Source organism: Agelaius phoeniceus, chromosome 1 (genome assembly GCF_051311805.1).
Source record: "Agelaius phoeniceus isolate bAgePho1 chromosome 1, bAgePho1.hap1, whole genome shotgun sequence".
NCBI classification, from domain to species: domain Eukaryota; kingdom Metazoa; phylum Chordata; class Aves; order Passeriformes; family Icteridae; genus Agelaius; species Agelaius phoeniceus.
In genome coordinates this window covers 46,555,929-46,579,557 of record NC_135265.1, presented here as the reverse complement: position 1 = coordinate 46,579,557, position 23,629 = coordinate 46,555,929, and the positions used below count along the sequence as shown (strand labels likewise).

Sequence of the window (23,629 nt, the reverse complement as noted above, 5' to 3'; positions counted from 1 at the left end):
TTTGTCAATTTGCATTTTTATAGATTTACTTTTTCCTTTCTAATGAAGTGCTCTGAGAGCAAGCAATGAATAAGAGCTGTGTGCAGCCATTACTTAGTGTCCAGCTGTTGTCCTTTATTCTGAACCAAGAGCAAAAAAGCCCTTTTCAAAAACAATTTGTCTTTAAAAAAACCACAATGCAAATTATTGTTTTCGAATAAGCGAAATCAACTTAAATTAGTGAAAGCACAGGAGTACTTCGGTGAAGCTACCTTGCTTGCAGATATGTACCTCAGATGACAAGTGTCTCTTGCTACAATAAAGACATTAAGTAACTTTCTTACCTTGTTTTTAATCAACTTTGCTCTCTGAGCAAAATTAAGAGTGGACAGTGTTTCACCAAAACATTTGGATCCTGGGTGAACGTTGGCAATTATACATGTTTTTGCATTACCACCAAGAGAATCCTATTTAGAAACATGGAAGTTAGTTTTATTTGCATGCTTTTAGTGACAATACAAAGCCATCTCCTAAAAGATACTATGCATAATTTTGAACAAATTGCAGAAATAATTTAGTTTAACAAATATCCACATAGAAGGTAAGTTTCTTAGATTTTATTTCAAATATGGGTATAAAGGATCTTAAATAAAGATTTTATTTGTGGCTTCAAAACCCAGACTATATGGAGATACTTTATTCACCTGAACAGCAGGGAGAGGAAAAAATTCTAAACAACTGCAAAAATAATTTTGGTAATTACAGATTTGTGGTTACACTACTTTCAACATCATCAGTTAGTTGTTCCAACCTATGTTCCTTCTGGTTGCAACTATCAAACAAAATCACAAACCAACAGATTCTTGACCAAGGATACTCTCCCTTTTACATGCACAGCATTTCTGTGCTGTTAAATAAGTAGCTCTCAAATCTCAAGAGAAGCTAAGGACTAATAGTCTGGTACTACAGAATAGTCCACAAGCCTTGATGGCATTCTGGCTCTGTAGTAGTGAAGCTTATGTTTGTGGACTTCTTTGCAGTATAGACACCTCAAAAAAATAACCACTTAAGTAATAGATTACAAAGTTGTAATTCTCTTCCAATTTTTATGTATTTTGGGTTGCATTGGAAGAACATAATTCCTCAGAGTTTCATCAGTCTACACAGAATGGGATGGAACACTGAGAAATCTTGCTTTGATCACAGTACTGTGTTGTAATACAAATATTCTATGTGTACAAATACTATATTATACTACAAAAATATACTACAGCCATTCATGCACACTTCACAGAATTTTGGTGAGTGCAACAAATCTTTGACTGCTTATGTCTTTGTTTTGTGTTCATTTTGAAAAGAGCCTATAAGCTCTCAGGCAGGAGACTAAATCTAACTGATCTTTGACACTAGACCAAACCTAAGCCCACATACACTAATTCTGGAAATCACAGCAAATGTATCAACACGTCTAAATACTACACTTTGATGCACATTATTTCCCAAATTATAAGGATGAAAATGTGCTTTTTTTTCATTAAAATTTCCAAATATGTATGTAGCAGTTGCTTATGAAAATAAATAGATTTGTCTTCAGTTAACAGCAATGGATTGATCAGAAATCTGCTTAGGCTAAAAAGGTAATTTTCAATCTTTTTTCCACTTGCCCAGTAATGAAACAACTTTAATGCACTGGAATTCAGCTTTTAATAGTTAAAAAGCCCAATGAGATATATTTTTCTACATCCCAGGTAGCAGGTAAAATCCAGAGGATATACATTACCCGTAGCAGAAAAGTGAGCTTGGAATCCCGGTAACAAACGTGTCTCTGTTTGCCATTGCCCACATCAACAAGTGCTGTGATTACTTGGGCCAGGCAGCTTAGTGATCGATTGATGTTGCCTGCTTCCTGGAAAAGAGGAGGGAATAAGAGTGAATGGATTTGGTGGAAGGAACAGGGCACTGCATCTGAAAGGAGAAAGATGCCACAGATCCTACAGAACCAACCTTTAACCTCAGTCCTTCTGTATGAGTGTCTTTCTGTCTCTCAGATCCTGCCAAGTCAACCAGGTTGAGCAGGGAGGACCGAATGTTAACAACCTCGTTGTTTTTCTCCATGGATTCCACTGTGATAGTGAAAACTGCATGGGATCTGGAGGATTCTCTGTTCATGGAGGTCGATGCCACACGACGGTTTCTCCAGCCCGTGGTTAATACCTAAGCATGAAAAAAAATCACAATTTCAGCTGTGTCAGACTGTACTTCACACACAGGTGACATGAGCAGCCATAGGCACAATTCCATGCAACAGATTTTAAAAATCTCAAGGACAAGGACTTTTTTTACTGTTCTCCAATATAAGTATTTTAAAAGCAAAAAAGATACAGCTGCAGTCAAGCTTAGTAGCAGAACTTGTTATAATATTCACTTCTTTTCTCCAAAAGTGCCACTGCTGTTTGAAAGCAGTACACACAAGAATAATTTAAAAAAAAATTAAAGTCACACAAGTACTATCTGTATGTGTATCATTCATGGAGAAATAAACCTGACAATTCTGGAACACATGGAGCCCACTTAGCCACAGAAAACTACATTTCCTGCTATTTCAGAGATGTGTAGGGCAAGCATTGGGGAAAGATTTCTGTAATTGCCATTCAGGTATTCCAAACCTTTTTGATTTCTTACAGGTATGGGATAGTCAGGAAGCATTGACTTAAACAGCTTTTTTTACACTGTGTTTTGAAGTAGGGAGAAAGGGGGGGAGAAAGCATTACAGACAAAAATAAGCAAAAAAATGCGCTTTAATCCAAGAGGAATATTTGCCATGTAAGATTTAAGATTAATAGTCCAGCATTAAAAAGTGCCAAAAAATACCTGGTATGCTTCAGCAGCAGATGACACCACCTGTTCAACAGCACCATCAACAAAGACTCCCTTCTTGATGTGTTCTCTGAGAAAGAGTCCAGCTGAAGCAGAATCTAGCAAGTCAAATATCTGTTCATTGTAGATTTCAATAAATGAGCATTTGCAGAGAAAACTCTTTCCACTGCCAGCCTGAAAAACACAGTAATTTACACTATAAACAGATTGGTTTAATGAAGTCTGTCATTGTATGGCAGCAAGTCTCTTTTCACATGTACCTAAAGCTATTAGATTGCATATATATTCTGCACACTAGACATTCCTGGTGCCCAGGTGACACCCAACATCCAGAAACCTAGATGCATTTTTAGACTCAAAATATGAGCACGCTTGTGTCTGAAGAAACTGTACTATAATTTGGTAGAGTACTAGATGCAAGCATTTCTCATTAATACATTTCAGGCAATAATCTTGGTAAGTTAACGGCTGCACACCAATTTACCAACCCTAGCTAATCTTTACTGTGAGACATTACTGCAGTAATAATTATAAAATAAATGTACCTTTTCCTTTTCCCGCTCAATTAGAAAAAATAAGTATTCAAAGCTCCGTGGAATTACACCTCTCAGACTGTGAGTGAAATTATCAGAATCAGATGGTCCTAAAGAGATTTTTTTAATTAGAAAAATAATTAATTAGTAGTACTCAAGAGTAGTGGCTGACATGAGGAATACATCTCAAGACAAAAAAAAATTAAGAAACCACTGAAAGATTAATCTCTCATGCACTTACCCATCATAGTAAAGGTTTTTCCTGACCCAGTCTGGCCACTAACAAAAAGAAAAAGAAAAGTGTGACTAAACTTTAATCTGAATTTTTCAATTATCTGCAACTTTTAAGGAAAAGTCAAAGCTTAAAACAAGCAAACAAAAAATTTTCTAAACTGAAGATAAGGATAGAGAAGCAAGCTGAGAAATCAGTCAGCTAAAAAGGTATAAAAATAGAACTGCAAATTTTACCAAGAAATCCCATTAGATAAATCCCAATTTGTCTCCCCTACCACCCACCATTTCCTTCCTCATTTCTGTTGGAAAGGGAAATTAGCATTAAAATGAAGGTGTTCAAATATATACATAAAACTAATTTTTGGGTCAATCTTTAGAGTTTTATGTCACTCAGGATATATTTGGATATAAGGATATATCTGACTTTAAAGTAATTTTTTCTTTTTGAGATTTTTTTTCTAATGTAGTTATTAATCATGCTAGAGAAACTTCAGGGCAATTTCACTTCATTTTTCCACATTTGTATGTTGTAACAAAGTGGACTTCATAGTTTTGCAAAAGCTGTGCTACACTAAAAATGCCCCAGTAAGATTTTGATTAGATTAGCCCTTTAAGTCAGCATTTTCTGACCAAAGTGCTTCCTCAGTTTTCAAAATGAAAAATTATTAAGTTACTATAGTGATATTCATATTACTAGTCATGGATATATTTCTACCTTAAAAATATTCTAAAACTTAAAATTATCATTCATGGGTTTTCCCACAGGCAGCCAAGAGTCACTGAAGAGTTGAGCTGACCAAATGTCAAGTTAAAACAAATTTCATTTCATTTTACCATGGACATACTGAAAACCACTAGCTTTCTCTTGAACAGTACAGTAACTTCTAAAACCACTGGCTTTCTCTTCCCACTTTTAAAATAAATAATAATAGTAAGACTGAAATGGGTTTACATGGGCATTATTAGCCTTAAGTGTTAAAAGCATAACACCTACATAGCGATTCCTCCACAAGAGGGGCAAGGAGTACCATCCAATACTGCAAGAACATTCCTTATGCTGTGCTGCAGCAAGGAAACACTTTTAAAGTTCACTGTAACATCAGGCAGGCTCTGGCTCTTAAAACCCCAACTGCTTATTAGCAGGATCTCCTTAAGTGTCACCATTGCTATGAAATGACTGTAATTGCTACAAAATCACTTACTATGCAAAGATGGTTCCATTGTAGCCATTCATACAAGATTCAACAATGTTTTTAGCCACACTCGAGAACACAGACTCCTGGGGACAAGGGAAAGAGAAAGCACTTGGCACCACCTGTTTAAGTATCTGTTATACCAGTGTTTCCTATGCCATAACTTTATAGTATATAATAGATGCATTCCTTAAGGGTAGACATGTATGATGAGCCCTGGAATTCTCACAGTAAAATGATACATCCTAAGTCTTTGTGACATAAATCACTCGCTCTGAAAAAATTGTATTCCTCGATAAACTCAAAGAAAAATAATAAAATTCAGCATCATAGTAACAGCTCCCAAATACATAGTAATAATTTTGATCCAGCGGTTTTGATTATGTTACACAGTTTATATCATCCGTAGGCCAGGTGCCTGTGACACTTAAAAAAATCTAGCTTTCAACTTTTGCCACTGCACAATGGCACATTCAGCAGAGCTGCACAACTTAGTCTCATCTGTCTTCACATTTTTCTCTTAGATCTGCAAGAAGAGCCTAGCTACAAGTAATAGCCTAGAGCAGGTGAGGTTTTTGGGAGGTTTTTTTTTGTTTGTTTTTTTAACAGAATTTAAATGGAATTGGGAGTCCTAGCAGAATTAAAATTACGTTCAGAATGTCAATCACCATATTACAGAAATTAAATTGAAGGATTTTCTTTCCAGTATTACTTGTCCCAGGTGAGCAATGCATCCATTTAAAAGGCAAAAGTAGAAGTAAATAAATAGAATATAAACTCTGAAGTTCCTTAAGTACAAATGTGCAGGGCCAAGAGTTGAACTTGATGATCCTTGTTGAGTCCCTTCCAACTCAGCATATTCTGTGATTCTGTGAAATCACATCTTAATATCAGCTACTGACTGCCAGTTATTTTTATACATTTGTCTCAATGGCATTACCATAATGTTTACAAACAGAACCTTCAATTTTAATTCAAACTACAATTAAAGAAATTAACAGCTAAAAAAATATCTCATCAAAACTGTTAGAGAACAGAATTTAGTGCTGCATTGTATACTGTAACAACATATTTCCAATCTGACCACTGCAAAAAATTAGACCTGATGATGATGCACTATATCTTTAGAAAAGCTTAGCATAATAGTTGCCAAAACTTGGGTGAAAATAGCAGTAGTTATGAGATTCTGGAAATGATTACCTGTGTTGTTTCCATATTTGCAACACAATCAAAAGTGAAGATCTTAGGCTCAGGCTTTGAGTGCAGGCGGATGGTGTTTGATGAAAGCACAGATAAACACAGGCCATGATCCCCATCGGTTAATGCCGTGCTGTCTGAAGGGGGGCGCACCCGTACAAAGACTTTGATAGCATCACCTTCAACACTAAATAAATGTTTATGCATTAGATTACTTCCAAATAGATCAGCTGTCTGATAAAATTCAATTGCAACCATCAGATGAAGCATATGAAGCCTTACAAAGGTCTGTCTGAAAATCATGCTACTTGTAGACGAAATCAACAGAGGTAAAAATGTAGCAGATTTAAAAAACAAAGAACATGCAGTTACATGCAATTCATTGCTGTGGCACCTAGCTTTAGCTCTAAAAGAATACATTGCACAGTGAACAGGAGATGCCCTTCTTACTCCTGGAAGCTTTAATGGAATAATGGATCAGATAGTGCTATGGTCCAGCAAAAAAGTTGTCAGCATTTTTATTTGGTGTTCACAAGAAGGGGAAAAATAATAAATTCTTGATCAATGAATCAAATAAAGGATAGCAAGTGCCTGCATCAAAAACATCTTTAACCAATTTCATCACATTTATCAGCTTTAATAAGTAACTGTGCATGACTTCCATCAAGGCTCTGAAGAGTTCTGCCATAAATACCAATACACCAATAAAATAGTAAAGAATTAAATTCTTACATGAAGTGGTAGGAAACTTGGATTTACTTTACTTCATTCTTTTCCAAAGGTTTTAGCAGGAGGGTGTTTTAACTGCTATTTTTACTTTTGGTAAAAAGAGGAGAACAGTTCTGAAAGTGGGGAAGGGTCTTCATGAATGAAATGTGCAGTTGGGTAGTGGCAGAGGAAAGGGCTGAGAACATATGCAGCACCTGAGAAAAATCCAGTATAACATTTTCCCTAAGACACGCCAAATTAGTTTGCCAAATGTGCTTTCATAATTCTGACTTGTGGCACAGTTTACACTTGGAAGAGGGCTTTTTGGTTTTTGTTTTAGTTTAGGGCTTCCTCACAGGACTGAAGTTCCTAGTGAGATATTTCTTCATATAAACTCTAAAGTGCAGCTGCAGAATTAGTGGACAAATGAAAATTTATTGCGTGGCAGCATTCCAAGAGGAACCCAACATGTCGGTGTAACAGTTTCGTTATGAATACATTTTTTTAAAAGCCTCTAAGGATATTAGGAGAGAAAGGCAGCAATCTTAGGCAGGTAAAGATTGAAAGAAAAAACTTTATCTCACAGAGTTATGCTAGGTTTTGTTTCTGTGCAATGTGATTAATAAAATATGGGAACTGGCCAATATTATTTTACCTAGATGAGTTCTGCAAAGATATTGAAGAGTCACGCAGACCTCCTATAAAAGAAAAAAGAGACACACAAAAATTAAAATTACTGCTCAAAACTCCTGACTTAAATAGAAAATACTGTAAGCAGTACAGAGGGAAATAAATGGAGAGCCTTATAAATACCTGTTTTGTGCATGAACAGAACTGCATGAAAATATTTGGTAAATATCTTCCTTTGGCAGAAAGATTTCAGTTTGTTACAGAGGAAGTGAAACCTTCATTCCCTTAATGTGAATGTGCACACACTTATCAATGTGCCATTTGTTTATTCTGGCAAAAAGGAGGCTCTGGGAGACCATATCACTCTACAACTGCCTGGAAGGAGGCTGGGGTCAGACTCTTCTCCCAGGTGACAGGACAGGACACAGCCTCAAGCTGTGCCAGAGGAGGTTCAAGTTGGACATCAAGAGGAATATCTTCACTGAAAGGCTAATTAGACTTTGGAATGGGCTGCCCAGGGAGGTACTGGAGTCACCATGCCTGGAGGTGTCTGGAATGGCACTCAGTGCCATGGCCTGGTTGACAAGGTGCTGGACAGTCATAGTTTGGACTCCATGATCTCAGAGGTCTTTTCCAACCTCATGGATTCTGTGAGTGAGGCTCATTTTGTGCAGCTTCAGATTTCAAGGAGACAGCACATATTACCCCATAGGTAGATTAAGGGACTTATTTTTTACTTAAGCTGACATCAAAGTCCATAATATAGTCAAAACATTAACAAAATAACAAAACTGTATTTGGAAAATAAGCAACAATGAAAGACAATGCCTTAAAACATTCCAATAATAAAGTATTTACAAAATCTTTATAAGCACACAGTTTTTTTTGTAAGAGGATCACCTTTAACAGCAGAACGAACAATGATCTGCAAAGATGCCTACCTTCTCTTTGACGTTCACACTACCTAAACATCCTGCTGCTGCGTGAGCTTTTTATGCGCTGTTTTGATTTACTCAACATATGAGAAATATTTTAGCTTCTAATTAAGCAATTTATTCTTCAATTAAACAAGTTATCAAGGAAAGTGGTGCAGTTAAAAACTGAAATCAGACTGATAGGTACTTGCACAGCCCTGGGAATAGCCTGAATTTGAGTCAGCGGAGGTTTGGGTTGGAAAAAGGCTCTTTACTCAGAGGCTGGCTGGGCACTGAACAGGCACCCCAAGGAAGTGGTCACAGCACCAGCCTGGCAGAGTTCAGGAAGCATTCGGACAATGCTCCCGGGCCCACGGTATGATTGCTGGGGATGGGGCTGTGCAGGGCCGGGAGTTGGACTCGATGCTCCTTGGGGTCCCTTCGGACTCAGCTTATTCTGCAATTCTGGGAAAAGGCCGACTCCCAGGTACCCCGACACCAGCGGGGCAGCGCAGGACGGAACCCCGGGAGACACCGAGCCCCTTGGCACCCGGCCCCACTGGTTCTTCTCCCACGCGGGTGATTCCCCGCCAGGGCACGGCACAGCGCGGCTCTCCCGGGAACAGCCGTCCCTCAATCCCCCTGCTCCCCGAACCGCGGGCACATCCCCAAGCCCCTTCCCGGCCGTTCCCCCTGACCTTTCTCGCCGGGAGCCATGGTCACTCCAAGCCCGGCGACTCCCGCCCGCCCGCCGCTCCAAAATGGCGGCGCCTTCGAATTTGGCGCTCAGCGCCGCGGCCCCGCCCCCTGCCCGAGCCCAGCGCGGGCGCCACCATTTCCACCGGCGCGCGCGTGCCCCGCCATTGGCCGGGAGCCCTGGAACGGAGAGCGCGTGGCGCACCCCCCCCGGAAGCGCGCGCGGCGGCGGCGGCGGCCATGAGCAAGAGGAACCAGGTGTCCTACGTGCGGCCGGCCGAGCCCGCCTTCCTCAGCCGCTTCAAGCGGCGGGTCGGGTATCGGGAGGGCCCCACGGTGGACACCAAGGTAACGCCCTGGCCCGCGGGTGGGAGGCGGCAGCGCCCGCTTCCCGAGCTTTGGTGCCCGCCCGTCCCCGCCCGCTCGCGTTGTGGGCTGTGGGGAAGCAGCGTTTGTAATGCAAGGGGGAGCCGTAGTTACTCGCTTAAACTGACTGAAATCCTACGTGTAACTTGGTTTTGCTTTGTCTTGGAGGATCAAGACAACTGCAAGGCTGCTGTGGCGGCCTTGCGGAGCAGCCGCTTCAGCCTCTCCGTGCCTGAGAGGCCTTGTGGGGGCACGGGGCGAGCAGCCGTGGTGTCCGGGCTTGAACGGGACTTTAAAAAGCCCAGGGCGGTGGAGGAGGGGCGTGGTACGGAAAAAATGTTACAAAAGTGCGGTAAAAAAATTACTGTAAAGGAGTTAACGTGAGTTCGAACTGGAAGAGGAGAAATTTATGTTCGATACATAGAAAAAAAATTCTTAGAGGGTGGTGAGACAGGCTGCCTAAGGGCACTGGGGATGCCCCGTCTCTGGAACTGTTTAAAGCCAGGTTGGATGGGACGCTGAGCAGCCTGGCCTAGTGGGAGGTGCCCTGTCCACGGCGAGGGGCTGGAACTGGATGATCTTTAAGGTCCCTCCCTAAAGAAAAGGGAGGGACTCCTAAAGCATCTTGCTGGAGGTCCGTGGTCATGAACTGTGTTGTGGTGGCTGGAAAGGTAGGGGGTTAAAGGGCAGCCTTTCCTGAGGCACACTTTTTTTTCTGCTTCCAATGTGATTTTGCATGTGTTTCCCTCTAAATAGGATTTTACAGGATACCTAAAGAAATGAACTTCTCGTTTTTTATATATATACATATTCAATAGATTACAGTAATACTATCTATACTTTTCCTTACAATATAAAGTTTTCAGGTCTTCTAATATTGCCAAACTTCAGGTTGCTGCACTGAGGTTTCCATGCCAGAAGGTTTATTTAAAAAAAACCCCAAAAATTACCAAATTGATTCTTCTGTCCCAGTGCACAAGTTTGAGAGAGCAGAAACAGGAGTATGATATTCCTTGTGTCAGTGCTGCTTACAGTGATTTATTTAGCCAGGTTTAATAACCCAGCTGCCATAGACCCACATTTCCCTTTGTGCTGCTTTCAGTACAGCATAGAAGGTTCAAGTTTGGAGCCTTGCATTTAAAGCTTTTCTTAGTGTTGCATAGCAGACAGTGCTGCACAGTCAAGATGGCAAAGAAAAGGAGTTAATTTCTTGCTTTCCAAGTTCCTTCTGGTCTCTAATTGAAGAAGCCCATACTCCCATGCTAATGTTTTCAATGAGAAGCCATGTCTCAGTGATAGGATTGGAGTGTCCTTTGGATAGCGTGTTTTGGGAGGGCCTGGCACTGGCAGCTGTGCCAAGTCTCCTCAGTAACCTTTCTGTAAAAGTGAAACCAAAGAGTACTGGGCCACAGCTGGAATGATGATCAGGATGGCTTTTATTTCTCTCTTGTCCAGAGAGAGCAGCTTCCACTTGCCGACGATGACAGTGACAACGGCAGTGACAAGGAAGATGAGCAGCCTCAAGTGGTGACACTGAAAAAAGGAGACTTGACTGCAGAAGAAGCAATGAAAATTAAACAGCAAATCAAAGAGGCCTTAAAGTCAAAAGAATCAGGTGAATTTCAAACTACTAATTTCTTGCTTTGTGTAGTCAAAGAGATAACCCACAAAAGCGGGTCTGATACTTGCTCAGCTTTCTACTGTTTAATACTACCTTTGATTAGTTCTGAATTTTTCACCTAAATAATTTGCACTTCTGGTTGCTAATCTCAAGTCGTTAAGTACATATTCAGGCTCTCTGGCTTTTTATAATGATGTAGTTCTGTGCTTCTTGATTGTGCACCATCCTCCCTCTAAATACTCCCTTAAATTAATTCTTTTTGTATTTTTGTAAATTAACTTTTTTGTTGTATTATTCCAGTGCACAGCCTTTTGACATCACCTGTGATCATTTTTTAACTCATTGAGTAGTTCAGTCAAATTTGACAATGGAGTGGATGTTTAAAAGGTAATTGTATGAGTTCATGAAAGAGGTTGTCAGGGTAGAGGGATTCAGGTCTGTGGAAAGAATTGCAGATGTGTGGCTTGGGAACATGTTCACTTACCTGACTGCTCCATGTGATTACTTGCTTAAAATCAACCCCAGTATGTGTTGTGGCTTGCAAATGCACTAAGCAAGATAAACAGATGATACAATAGTGCCAAAAACCAGCAAGGTCCAGAAAAAAAATGTTTTTCTGTGTCCTGATTTAGGGCAAATTTGGGAGAAAACCTCCAAAAGGGCCCCCCCACCCCACCCCCAGAAAGCAAACTCATGCAGCCCCTTCCCCCAGCCGGTTTGGGAAAAATTTCCTTGGACAGAAGTGGAAAAAACCTGTTTATTTAACAGGTAAAGCACTCCCCAGCACAAAAAATGAACAATATCAGATGACAAAACTTATTCACCGCTCTGAAGAGATGGCAAATTCAGAAAGTCTCTCCTGGGGTGGTCGCTCTGTTATAATTTCCTCTGGCACTGGGAATGGCCGCTGCCCAGAGAATGGCCCCATGGCCACAAAGTGCAGACTCTCAATGCTCCTTGGGGCCCCAGTCCAGAGCAGGTTTGAACAGTTCCAAGAAAAGGAAAAGAAAAGACAGTTCAGGGAAGACTTCCCTGCTCAGCTAGCTAAACTAACTAAAAAGCAAAGAAGGGTCCTGTTCTGCTCCATCTGTGCCCAAACAAAACAATCCAGCAGAGCATGTAGAGGAGCGGTGCAGTTTCTGATTACAAACTCCATGCTCCTTCTCTCTGCCTTTGCTCTCAGAACCAGTCTTGAAGGCACATAGTGTAATACCCAGCATAAACAGCAGAGGATTGGGGATGCAAACATCATAAAGTCACCCTAGGACACTCTGCCACAAAGAATTACACAGAATGGGAAGATGGAAGTGGTGTGGGAGGGGCTGCTGCAGTTTTACAATAAGGATGAGAAACTACAGTTGATGGATACAGTTGTGTTAAGAATTTCTCTCTATTCATCATTCAGGTGTGATTGACATAAGTGCTTTGAGTGTCCAGAAGCTTCAATCATCACACAGGGTGTGATGAAATGTAGCTTTATCTTTTGCTGACAGAAGACCTGACAAATTGAATGTAGCTACTGTTGTCTCTCGTGGAAATGTCTTGACAATTAAGAATATAGAAACTGAAACCCCACAAGTATAAAATAGGAAGGTGAATCATAGAAACTGGACATCTTCTGTGGTTAGCCATTATGGCTATTTACAAAAGCTGCCAATTGAATTTAGAGCACACTGTGAGGCCTAGCACGTGGCTGTCAATATGACATCCTTAGCCTCTCTCTTTGTCTGCCATTTGGATTTGAAAATTCAGGTTCATGGTGTCTCTGTGTAGATGTATATGTTAAAATTCAAATGGTATAAATGGAGAAGTCAGTAACAGAAGTGGGAGAAAATATGTTGAAAATCTTATATTTTTTGAAAAGCAGATTGATGAGAAATCTTAATTTTTAATAACGTAGGTTAGCTTGAAACTAAATAAAGCACGTCCTATTTTTTGTAGATAGATCTGTATTTGTTAGGTCTAAGCAGGTATATGACTTGAACTCCTCTGAGAATATATGCTCAGCTTTGGGCTTACTTCCTGGTGTCTTGTTATTGAAATGTAATGCATATAGATGTTTGGTGTCGCAGTTTTTAAATCATCACAAAATTTCTTTTCACCCTCCTAGTATTGGGAGAAGTTTCAACTTATTGGAAAGAAATATCATGATTCTTTCTGAGCATTGGCTTCCTTTTCATATAAGCAACTTGAACTTTGAGTGATCACAGTAGGAGGAAAAATGATTTTGTAAGGCTGGCTAAAAGAAGTAGTTGTCCATGAGAATCTATTGAGGTGGAGTCCATGCTGTGAAAAAAGTCCAAAAGAGCTACCAAGCTGAATACACAGTGTGAAATGGAAGTGTATTTGAATAGAGTGACTGAACTTACTTGGTGGAAAAAGACATTCCTAAGACATAATTGTAAGTAGTGAGGATGGCAGTATTGAGTCCCTGTAGAACTTTGTCACCTCTGCTTATTACCCCTTCAGTCCTTCAGTAATAGCTTGCATTTGGAGGAAAAAATCCACAGAAGTAGGTAGCAGGAGTGTTGGGGACTGCTGCCCTCTGTTCTGCATTATTGTGTTACTATTCATTCATCTTTGCAGTTCATATGAGGTCTTCGTGTTCTTTTCCTTTTTATGGCCCATGGGAATAAACAGGGTAAGCACTGTGCACACTACTGTGTTCCTCTGCTATGGAGAGAACCCAGTGTGAAATTTCCAATGAAGGGAGGTGAGCGTGACTATGCTAGAACTTGCTGAAGGCTTTTTTTGCATTTTGGGCCATTTTTGCACTGTCAGTCTGATCTCTAGATTTAAATTTTGATTTCTAGTCTGAGACAGGTATTTAGACAGCTGTTTACTTCCAGCTTAATAAAGAGAGTTTTGAGTAACCTGAGAGTTTATTTTTTTTTGGCTCTCAATTCTGAAAATGGGAAGTATAAAGAATGTTTGGTGCTGCATGATTTGGTTGCATTTCATGTTACTTTGATTTTAATCCCAGAGTTGAAAGTCAAATTAATTTAATAGCTACTAGACCTTATTATATAGTCCCAAATCAGATCATTAGTGAAATTACATGAAGCTAAAAAGGTAATAGGAAAGTAAATTTCCCAACTGATAATCTTCCTTTCCAGCATGCATCAATGGTGAGGCACTTTGATAGATCCTTAGAAATGTGTTACTAACTATCTGTTGTGATACAGACAGTTTTTCAGAACCCGTGAAGCACTCAGTTTTGAGGTTCTGCCATCTCTTCTCTTATATTGTAGTGATTGTCTTCATTTGAAGGACCTTGTCTTCAGGTTTAGGATATTACTCCAGAATTTTCCATATCTCATTTACATACTTTCACCTTTGTTTTCTTCTATAACCATTTAACCATCTTCTATAACCATGGACACGGCTACAGCTTTTGTTCATTTTGGTTTTGTTTATTTTTACTTTTAGACAGATGTTCCTATGACTTGATTTTCTTTTATAGATGAGTAACATTTTTGCATTAATTTGGTAAACCCACTTGATTAATGTCCTAGCTGCACTTAATTGCTTCCTAAAGCAGAGCAAATCCTAGCTTTTCTGTTGGCTTTTGCAAGTAGAGTCACAGGGATCTTTTTTATTTATGACCAAACCTTTCTTATATGAGAAAACACACTTCTATATTGAATCATTTTTCTCCATAGAGCAGAGACTCAGAGACTTTTAAAAAAGAAGTAGTTTGTGTATCAGCAGTGATTTTGCTTAGTGTTTTATGCATAATTTTAAATGTGTCACTGTTGGTTCAGAGACAAAGAAAAATGGTCTTATGAAAAATGAAATTTGCACAAAAGAAAATATGTGAATTACTGCAAGATAGTTTATCTCAGCATTCATTACAGTCTATAAAAAAATCTATAGATTTTTTTTTCTACTGCTTTTCTACTTCATATGGCCTCTGGGACACACTGACATATGCAGATGACCAAATTTGGCAAAAGGTATCCTTTCTTGTTCAAAGCCTTAGAATATTTTTCTTGTTTCATTCTATATGCTGGCTTCTGGGGAAGGACAGTAGAGGGAAGAGGCAAGGAGAATACAGTCCCTGCTCTCTTGGCTATTGGAGCCCTTTCTGAATAAGCACAGGCTCCTCTGATTTAAGCAGCTGATGTATCAGATACATCTCACAGAGGTAATGCTGCTCTGTGAAATGTGAAATATTTCACATATATGTGAAATAGCAGGAACCTAAATCAAAGCTAACTTTGCAGTATTTAAGTAAAGAAAATTTTCCCAAGTGTTCTCATAAACAATTTAAACTAACTATGGAGTAAGAGTGACCTTTCCTATCTTCAAACCACAAGTGTGCTGAATTCCTGGAGTAAATGCTTCCAAAGGCATGGATGGAGAATGGATGGCCAGAAAGCATTGGAAGGAGCATCTGAAATGACTGACCTGAACTTCTAACCTTAGAAACCATTAAGAAATTTGCCAGGTTATTGTAATTTCCTTCTTACCCTCCTATCTTTGAATAGACATATATGGGTTCCACTGTTCCTCCTGTTGCTCCTGACAGTTTAGTGGCATTTGTGTTTCCTGTTGTTGCCTCATTGGCATATGTGGACAGAAACTGCTGAAAAGTGTTGCTGCTAACTACACAAATGACTACTAAATAAAAATCCCTCCAAACTGAGGAGCGGTATTTCATTTTCAGGCTCTCATTTCTACTTTTATTTTAATATATACCTTGAAATAATTAGAAAAGAAGAAATTTCTGATTTTGTGGTCTCTTAAATTGATGTCACTTGTGAAGTAAGTTTTCGGCTCAACATCTGACTGTGCTCATGCAGGTCAGCCAGTGGTTTGTGAGCCAGGTAAAAAGCAGCAATGACTAAGAACAATGGGAATTTGAACTGCTAGTGTAGTTTTTGACTCATTTTTGAGAAGTGGATTTTATTATTTCTCCTGTAGTGCCTTTATGTATTTTACTTCATGTGTTTCAGAAATCCCACTTTCCATAATTCATAATACTAACAGAGTCTTTTATTGGGAATCTGTTTTTAAAAAAAACACTGAGATTGTTTCTTTAGTCTTTTTTTTTTTTTTTGCATTGCTTAATACAAGTCAGTTTTTTGTAGGTCTTTGATGCGAGCAAAAAAGATAGCTGACACATAAGAACCTGGTGAAATTACAAAGGATAAAGTGAAGTCATTTTACCAGCTGAAAAAGACAATCTTAACACATCAACACAAATTCCTTGAACTGCCTCATCAAATTTTTTCAAAAAGCATGGTCTGTCCTCGCTCTCTCCACATGTAGGCCAGGCCTACTGTGTTTCCTTATCTGCTTCATTCTTTGTCAAGTACTGCTGGCACACACTGCTCTCTGAAGCTGGCCCGGGCTTCCTGCTGAAAGGAATGTCCTTGAGCATATAATGAAATTTTGACAGTGTTTAAGCAGGCCAAGAGCTAAAATAATTTCCTTTGATATGGAATGACCTGCGAATAGTATTGTAGCCCTGGAGGTCAGAGCTGAGCCAGTTGCCATTTTGGTGGAGTTTTTGAGCTTTGCTGTTTGTGCCCTTAGCTTATTACAAGTTGAAATTCATATTGCAAAGATACTTATCAGTTTCTCCATCTGGTTGGCAAAATGAAATTATTTTGGCAGTTCACAATGTGGGTAGCAGGCCAATTGTGAGTAAAATTAAAATTTCTGTCCTCTCTTTTTCCATGGATTAAAACTATGTAGCTGTTTATCTCTTTTCTTTTATGGATATACTTTGAACTATATTTTTAGAAGTTGGGTTTTCAAATTTACCACTCTTAAGAAAATGTAGTAATCCATTTGTTAAAGAGTATCCAGTGGGGCTTTGATTTTTCTGCTCCTCATGCTTATCCAGTAGCTGATTGTGTCATTTCCACAGCAGTATGGATACTGTATACAGCACATAGGCAGTTGTGTCTGCACATAAGGGACTATCTTATAGATAGATTTTTTTTTCAGAATTTGGCTTAATTGGGCCTCAGACCTTGTTTAAATTAAAAGATCTCTATTTCCAAATAAACACTGTAGTTATGCAATAATTAGTAAGAGGAATCATTTGCTATTAAACTTCTTAGCCCAAAAATGGAGGCCCAGTTTCTGAGAAAAAGGATGCATAGTGTATTCTGATTCATTAGGTGTAATATGCTTTCAGGAGTTCTATTTCCCTCCCAAAATTTACTGTAGGCACTTCATAAACTTCTGTATCACATGTACAGCATCTAAACACTTAAGCTCTCTGTGCAGAGTTCACAATGAATCCATTGAGAACTATGCTTTTCATAACTACAGTTTATTATTGCTGCTAATTCCTTGTAATGGTAATGCTTTTTTAATGTGCCAAGAATGAAGTATTTTTCCCCAAACCTGGTTATTTTCTGCAGTAGTATTTTCTCATAAACTAGTGTAGAATCATAGAATCAAGGTATTGTTTGGTTTGGAAAAGACATCTAGGGTCCATGGAGGCCCACTTACTAACCTTGCACTGCTTTGTTGCCACTAAACCATGTCCCCAAGTGACACGAGTTCTTTCAGCACTGCAAGAGATGATGTTTCCACTACTTGCCTGGACAACTTGTTCCAGTGCCTGAGCACTCTCACAGTGAAGAAATTTTTCTTGGTATGCAATCTAAACTTCCTCATGTTGCCATTTCTTGTCCTATTGCTTGTTACTTGGGAGAAGAGACTGATGCCTATCTCACTACAGCCACCTTTCAGGCAGTTGCAGAGAGAGATGAGGCCTCCCAGAGCTCCTTTTCTCCAGGCTGGACAACCCCAGCTCCCTCAGGACTTGTGCTCCAGCTCATCACCATATGCACCTTTTGGAAGGATGCATTCCGTAGAAGCTATTGACAGACTTGCCTAGTTTTTCAAGCTAGGTTTCTTCTTTAAGAGGGTCTCTGAAACTTAAGGCATTCTAAGTTGATGTCTTCATTTGTACCACACAACCCTTAAGGTACCAGATTTATTAGTTGTATTGTTTTGAGAATGCACTGAAGAGAGTTTCACCCAGTGCTGTGTAGATAACACTGAAACGTTAAGTCTTTTGCTGTAGTGCTGATATACCAAGGAAAGAATTTGTGCTAAAGAGAAAAGTTATTTATTGGTTTTAATTAAACAGCACATAATCTTGTCAAACACATTTCTGTTGAGTAATGAATTTCACAAAAGTAATTTAGGAAAAATATCTTGCACAGAACCTACAGCTCCTTAACATTCTGTCACAGATACATTATAAAAATTGCAAACTACTGCAGCATGAACCTTTGTGTCTGATTCACAACTTTACATTACACTTTATCTTCCAGAAATACTGCCCTGATGCTGTTACTTATGCAGTAGCTTTCCCATTCTGCCTGATAATCATGGAAGGGACTTCTCCTGTTTTCAAGATTGTTGTCTGCTCCTCTGCATGCACTAGAGCAAAATTGGTCAGTTGGAATAGTTGGGTGATGTTGCAGATACAAAGAAACCCTGAAACTTTCATCCATTACGATAAAAAAGGGGACCTTTATTGCCATGTGATCTTTTCAGCTGTCTCAACAGGACAGAATATATTAGGGAAAAAAGTTTTTCTTGTATATGTGCCATTTTGTTATTCAAAGAGATGCTATAATTCTGAAATAAATGCATTTGTTGTCATAAATTTTACAAATACTGAAGCAGAGTGAGAGGATCCTATGAAGTTGTCCTCTCCCTTTTGGTAAGCGGATGTGAATGGAATGTGAGGGAAGAGCTCTCATTCTGCTCACAGAACTGCTCACAATCTCTTCTAAGTTAGAGCTCTGGTTAGTGAAACCCCATTTCAATAGGAACTGCAGGAGGATTTTCTTCAAGGGCTTGCTGACATAAAGCAGGTGTGTGTACATGAAGGCCATTCATTGATACAGAGTTTATGGCCAAATGTATATTTTCATGATTGTTGTATTCTCTCAGAGGCCTTACTGATTTTGGTTCAAGGTCTGTATGTGTTTGTGAACATATGCAGATGAGTTCTGACTTTACTCTCTTTATTACAGATGATGAACCAGAACCTGCTGATGGAAAAATTATGTTCAGGAAACCAGCCAAACGTTCATCAGAGAAGTGTTTGGACTTCAATGTAAGTTCAAGTAAGAAGATGAAAGAAGCAAAGAAAACCAAGGGGGAAGCAACTACTTCTCAGAGTACAGCTAAGCAAGTGAAAAACAGCAGTCTTCTTTCATTTGATGATGAGGAAAATGATGATTAGGGGTTGTATTTTTTTATGCTTAACTTGCCTGTCTAGAGACCTGGATAACATTGAGGGCTTTTGTAGGAATTGAAGCATGGTGTCTGAGTCTTCTCTTACTTTGCTATAGTCCAACTAGAGAAATAATGTATAAAATTAGCATGAGCTAAGTCTTTGCAGTTAGTTGGAACTGTATGTCATGTCTTAATTTTAAAGGAGAATTTAACCATGTATGTAAAAGCTATTTGAGGTCACAAATGAGTAGCAAATTATACCTGTATATATTTAGCTTACAAATTTTCAGTCAATTTTAAAATGCCCTCCATTACTAAAATGTATTTCGTCTATATTGAGTAGCCTTAGTTGACAGTTATGGTTTTTACCTGTTATTATTGACATTGAAAAGAGAGACACTTCATTGCTGTGAAACAGAGACTGAAGTTTTCTGTCTCACAGCTTAACAAAAGTTTACACAGCCTTTACATTTGTGATTTGCAAGATTAGCTCTTGCAGAGCCTTGTAGGAAATGAGGCTGCATTTGCTAAATTCATGTAGTCTTGATCCTTTGTTTGGTGAATGCAGTCTAAGAAGCATCAAATTCATTTGAATTGGTTGTAATAGCAAGGTATAAAGATTTTGATTCTAGTTGATGGTATCAACTAATGCTAAAGTAGCCTAAACCATTGAAGATTGTGCACTTTGGTTTTAACACTGATGGGCTCAGTGGTTTGATTGTGTTTTGGGGTTTTTTTTTAAAGTATATTTGTTCCAGTTAACTACTTACACGTTCACAATTATTTGGGATCTCAGACAGCCTGTTTAAAAACTGTATTTCATCTTTAAGCTGTGGAAAAGCATTAATTTAGTATTCTTCAAGTAGGGAGGAAGTTGTAAACAGGGAATTTAAGCCAAGAAACATTATAGGTGTGTGTTTCTTGGTTTAAGACAGTTTCTGGGGCAGACACTCCAAAATGAGTTACTGCCCCTTTTAGTTTTAACTGCTTCCCTTTCACTGATAAGCAGAGATGAAAGCAAGGACATATAAGTGAAAAAATTAAAGATACTAAAAATTGAAACAGCAACAGGCAGGATAACAGTAATCATCACTAGATACAAAGGTGCTGAATCCCATGGACTGCTTGGAAACAAAGAAGACAAGATGGCAGAGAAACCCCTCCTCAAAAATGTTGGCCTCCAAAGAAGACCACGTAGTTCAGGGGACAAAGGCAATCTGGTGGAGAAGCCCCTTCTCCTAACCATGTGCTGGAGAGAGAACAAAGGGAAAAAGCCACCACAGGATCTGAAGCTCTGTGATTATGACAGTCCCTCTTCTCCAAACAACAACCAACGAGGAACAAGGACAAAACAAAAAGAAACCTGGACTCCAAAACCAGTCAAATGCTGCTGATCGGTTTGCTCCATCCACATCACTGGACAAGGTCTCTCTCCTGGCAGCAGAGCAGCTCCATCCAGTGGCAGCTGGAACTGGTCAGTGGCTGGAACTCCTGGGGGGACTTGGCCTCCTCCTCAGCAGAAGATGCCAGGCAGATGCCCAGGGCAGCCCAGGCTCCACGCCCTCCCCACTGCAGCTGAGCGCTGCTGGGGGGCTGGAGTGACAGTATGGAGCAGGGGCTGTTCTGGTTTTCCCACTGTGGTGCCATGGCTGGCCAGCCCAGGTGACAGCAATGAAAAAAGGTCAGAGGAGAAAGAGAGAAAGTCCTCCCTGGCCCAGAGACCAAAACAAAGAGGAGCTTCTGCCTTGCACTGCCTCAGCTTCTCAGTAGCTAGCGGGAATGAAAGAGAGGCCTGTGTAAGTGTTGTCTCATTTTAAATGCATCTTCTGCCTCCATGAACCTGGGGCAAGACCCTCTGGTTTTGCTTCTGACCCCCAGGTCTTAAAAAGGGAGAGTAAAAATCTTGGGCAGAGGGGGGTAGAAAGAAAGTGTCCATTTCAGCATCTTTTCTGTAACAGGACAGAAATAACCCTGAGAGCTGATGGCATTTTGGAGAACAACGTGGTAGGAGTGTCACTTGTGACTTTGAAATTATTTGGATGTATGGTGTGTTCTGTAACCATATGAAACCAGTTCTGCTGTGTGACAGGACATTTGAAATTACTTGGCCTGTAAAGCTTCATCGAGGAGCAAATTTCAAGTTGCTGTGTGAAACAGCTGGTTTTAGTTTGTTCATCTGGTAGTAAATGATAAATTATGCTTTCTTTTAAGTGGTCCAAAGATATTTTAATAAAAATTTCAGTACATGAAATGAGATTTTTTTTTTTTTGCCTCCTGATATTGGAGCCTCCTGTACCTGCTGCCTGTTTCCCTACACACCAGCTTCCTGCAGCATAATATCAGATGCAACTCTGCACACTGTTTTGCACTGTTTGTGTGAGTACATGTTACCCTGATTTTGAAAATGAATATATCTGTTGTCCTTTTAGAAAATTGAAACCAGACCTATAAATGGATATTAAAGTCTTGTTGCACTGGTTTCATATTAGAATTGTGAGAGAGGTCCTGTGGGACAATCTGATTATTCCCATGAGGACATGCTACATTTGTAAATACATAATTTGTCTGTAATCTCTACGTATAAAAGAAAAATAAATTTAAAGAAAAAGTACAGAACCAAAGGTTCCCAGGAATTAGTATTTCCACTTATTTTGCATACTTAAAACTTGTTTGAATCCATTAAAAATATATACCAATGCATACATACACACCCATGAGTAATCTTGTAGCATTCCAGTGTACAAAAGGAATATTTGGGGATATGTCAACAATGGAGTAAATACTCTGACTTGCTGAGACTCATCTGAAAGAATGAATTAACCATTGGCTGCTTACCTAAACTTTTCTGGTTCTGTTTGTCAGTACAGAAATATATTTGCATACATTTTTCTTGCACAGCCTGGAAGCTCATAACTTGAGCTGTGAGGCAGTTTAGGAGACATGGCTATTGAGGTAAATGCTTGCCAAGGGCCAGGGGGAATGTGGTTTTACCTTAAAATTAGAAAATCCCTCAAATACGCAGTTGATCTGGCCTGTTCAAAATAAGATTGTGATCTTGTTTGATTCTGGATAGCAATTGCATTTAAACAAAAGTTACCATTTTTAGTGAAAGACTCAGGAGACTCAAGGCCAGTAAAGGGAGGGTTACCTTAAAGTATTGAGTGCAGTACTTTTAGTTATTGAGTGTGGTACTTTTGGTTAATCATGTTTCTTGCTCTACAACCTCGATGACAGATGTCTGGAATGCAAATAAATGGATTGAGTGTACTTGGAAATAATAAATTAAAAGGTATGTTGTTTAGGCAACACAGCAAGGGAAAGAAAGGTGGATATGGAAACCCAGTTTCCTTCATTCTGACTGATTTGAAGTGCTCTGACCAGGAGGAGACCTTTATATTCATTGTATTTCACTCCCAGTTCACCCGCCAATAACTAATTGAATAGATTTATTAAGAGGTGTGAGTGATGCACAAAAACATTGTAATCAGGTAGTCATGTGAAAATTCAGTGTTTTTACCATGACACACCAGGAAAATCACACACACTATCGACTCCCATGAAACCTGTGGTTAAAGAGAACAATTACTTGTTCATTTAGGAAAGAAATCTGAAACTCTTAAGCAATCACCTGTTCTAATGGGCCATGGGAAAATAATAATCACAAGTTTCTTAAAAAGGGGAAGCCAAAGCTAAGTACATGGAACATGAGGCTAGGACAGAAAAGGACAATTTTCCTGGGTTTTCTTTTTCTCTTGCTCTTGCTTGCCCACATTCCCTGTCCTCTTCCCCTCCTGTAGTGGAGAATGTATATGCCTTTATTTTCTCATGGAGTTTGCTGAGTTAAATGTGAGAGCAGTGAAGGAGGAGCGAGGTGAGAGTAGCTGAAGATTGTTACCCAATACAGGAATCTTGGTCAGATGTAGCCTATTACCTCATATGGGAATCTTGTACTGTTTCTATTAATAAAATACTTGAAATTTCCTAGTTCATTAAGACTAAAACATTTATTGATGGTATTAGCTGAGAAGTGAAGTGCAACAAATCTGGTGAACTGTAGTAGCATTGCAGCAGCAGATGCTTATAATGGAGGCTTTTTATGCTGCAAAGGTACTTGGATGTCAGTAGGAGAGGTGAGATGCTCTGTCACCTTAATTTCTTTTGAAGAACCAGGATTTTTCTCTAAATGATAGGAATCAAGGTGAATCATCAAGAATGCTGCATTCTTGATAGATAGAATAAACAAGAAAATGCATGTGTGGGCAGATGGCCCAGAAGTTCATACCATTGATTGTATTTCTGAAATAAAAGCAGATTTGTTGTACTGAAAAAGTTCATCTCATTGGGCTAAAGAGGAAGGGATGAATCAGAATTATATTCTGATAGTTTGTTTTGTCTAGCACTTTTCCTATCATTTGGAGGATCAAAGGCTGTGTTTTGCAGACACTGAGCACAAGAAGCCTG

The 23,629-nt window shown here is 39.3% G+C and overlaps 2 protein-coding genes across 2 annotated transcripts in view; one reads left to right on the top strand and one right to left on the bottom strand.

Moving 5' to 3' along the window:
* The window catches only part of KIF15 (kinesin family member 15), a 33,895-nt gene extending 24,860 nt beyond the window's left edge, over positions 1 to 9,035 (bottom strand). Inside the window, exons 1-10 of the mRNA XM_077178074.1 lie at positions 8,964 to 9,035; positions 7,377 to 7,419; positions 6,017 to 6,200; positions 4,826 to 4,902; positions 3,631 to 3,668; positions 3,402 to 3,499; positions 2,851 to 3,030; positions 1,984 to 2,193; positions 1,760 to 1,885; positions 324 to 446 (exon numbers count right to left, since the gene is read on the bottom strand). Coding sequence (XP_077034189.1) covers positions 324 to 446; positions 1,760 to 1,885; positions 1,984 to 2,193; positions 2,851 to 3,030; positions 3,402 to 3,499; positions 3,631 to 3,668; positions 4,826 to 4,902; positions 6,017 to 6,200; positions 7,377 to 7,419; positions 8,964 to 8,982 — 1,098 coding nt within the window. The 5' untranslated portion in view covers positions 8,983 to 9,035. The remainder of the gene's footprint in view (positions 1 to 323; positions 447 to 1,759; positions 1,886 to 1,983; positions 2,194 to 2,850; positions 3,031 to 3,401; positions 3,500 to 3,630; positions 3,669 to 4,825; positions 4,903 to 6,016; positions 6,201 to 7,376; positions 7,420 to 8,963) is intronic.
* A 110-nt stretch (positions 9,036 to 9,145) lies between these two features.
* Positions 9,146 to 21,419, top strand: KIAA1143 (KIAA1143 ortholog). Its single transcript, XM_054636512.2, has 3 exons — positions 9,146 to 9,309; positions 10,783 to 10,942; positions 18,964 to 21,419. The coding sequence occupies exons 1-3, from the start codon at positions 9,202 to 9,204 to the stop codon at positions 19,173 to 19,175; spliced, it is 480 nt and encodes a 159-aa protein (XP_054492487.1). The 5' UTR covers positions 9,146 to 9,201; the 3' UTR covers positions 19,176 to 21,419.
* Positions 21,420 to 23,629: the final 2,210 nt, after the last annotated feature.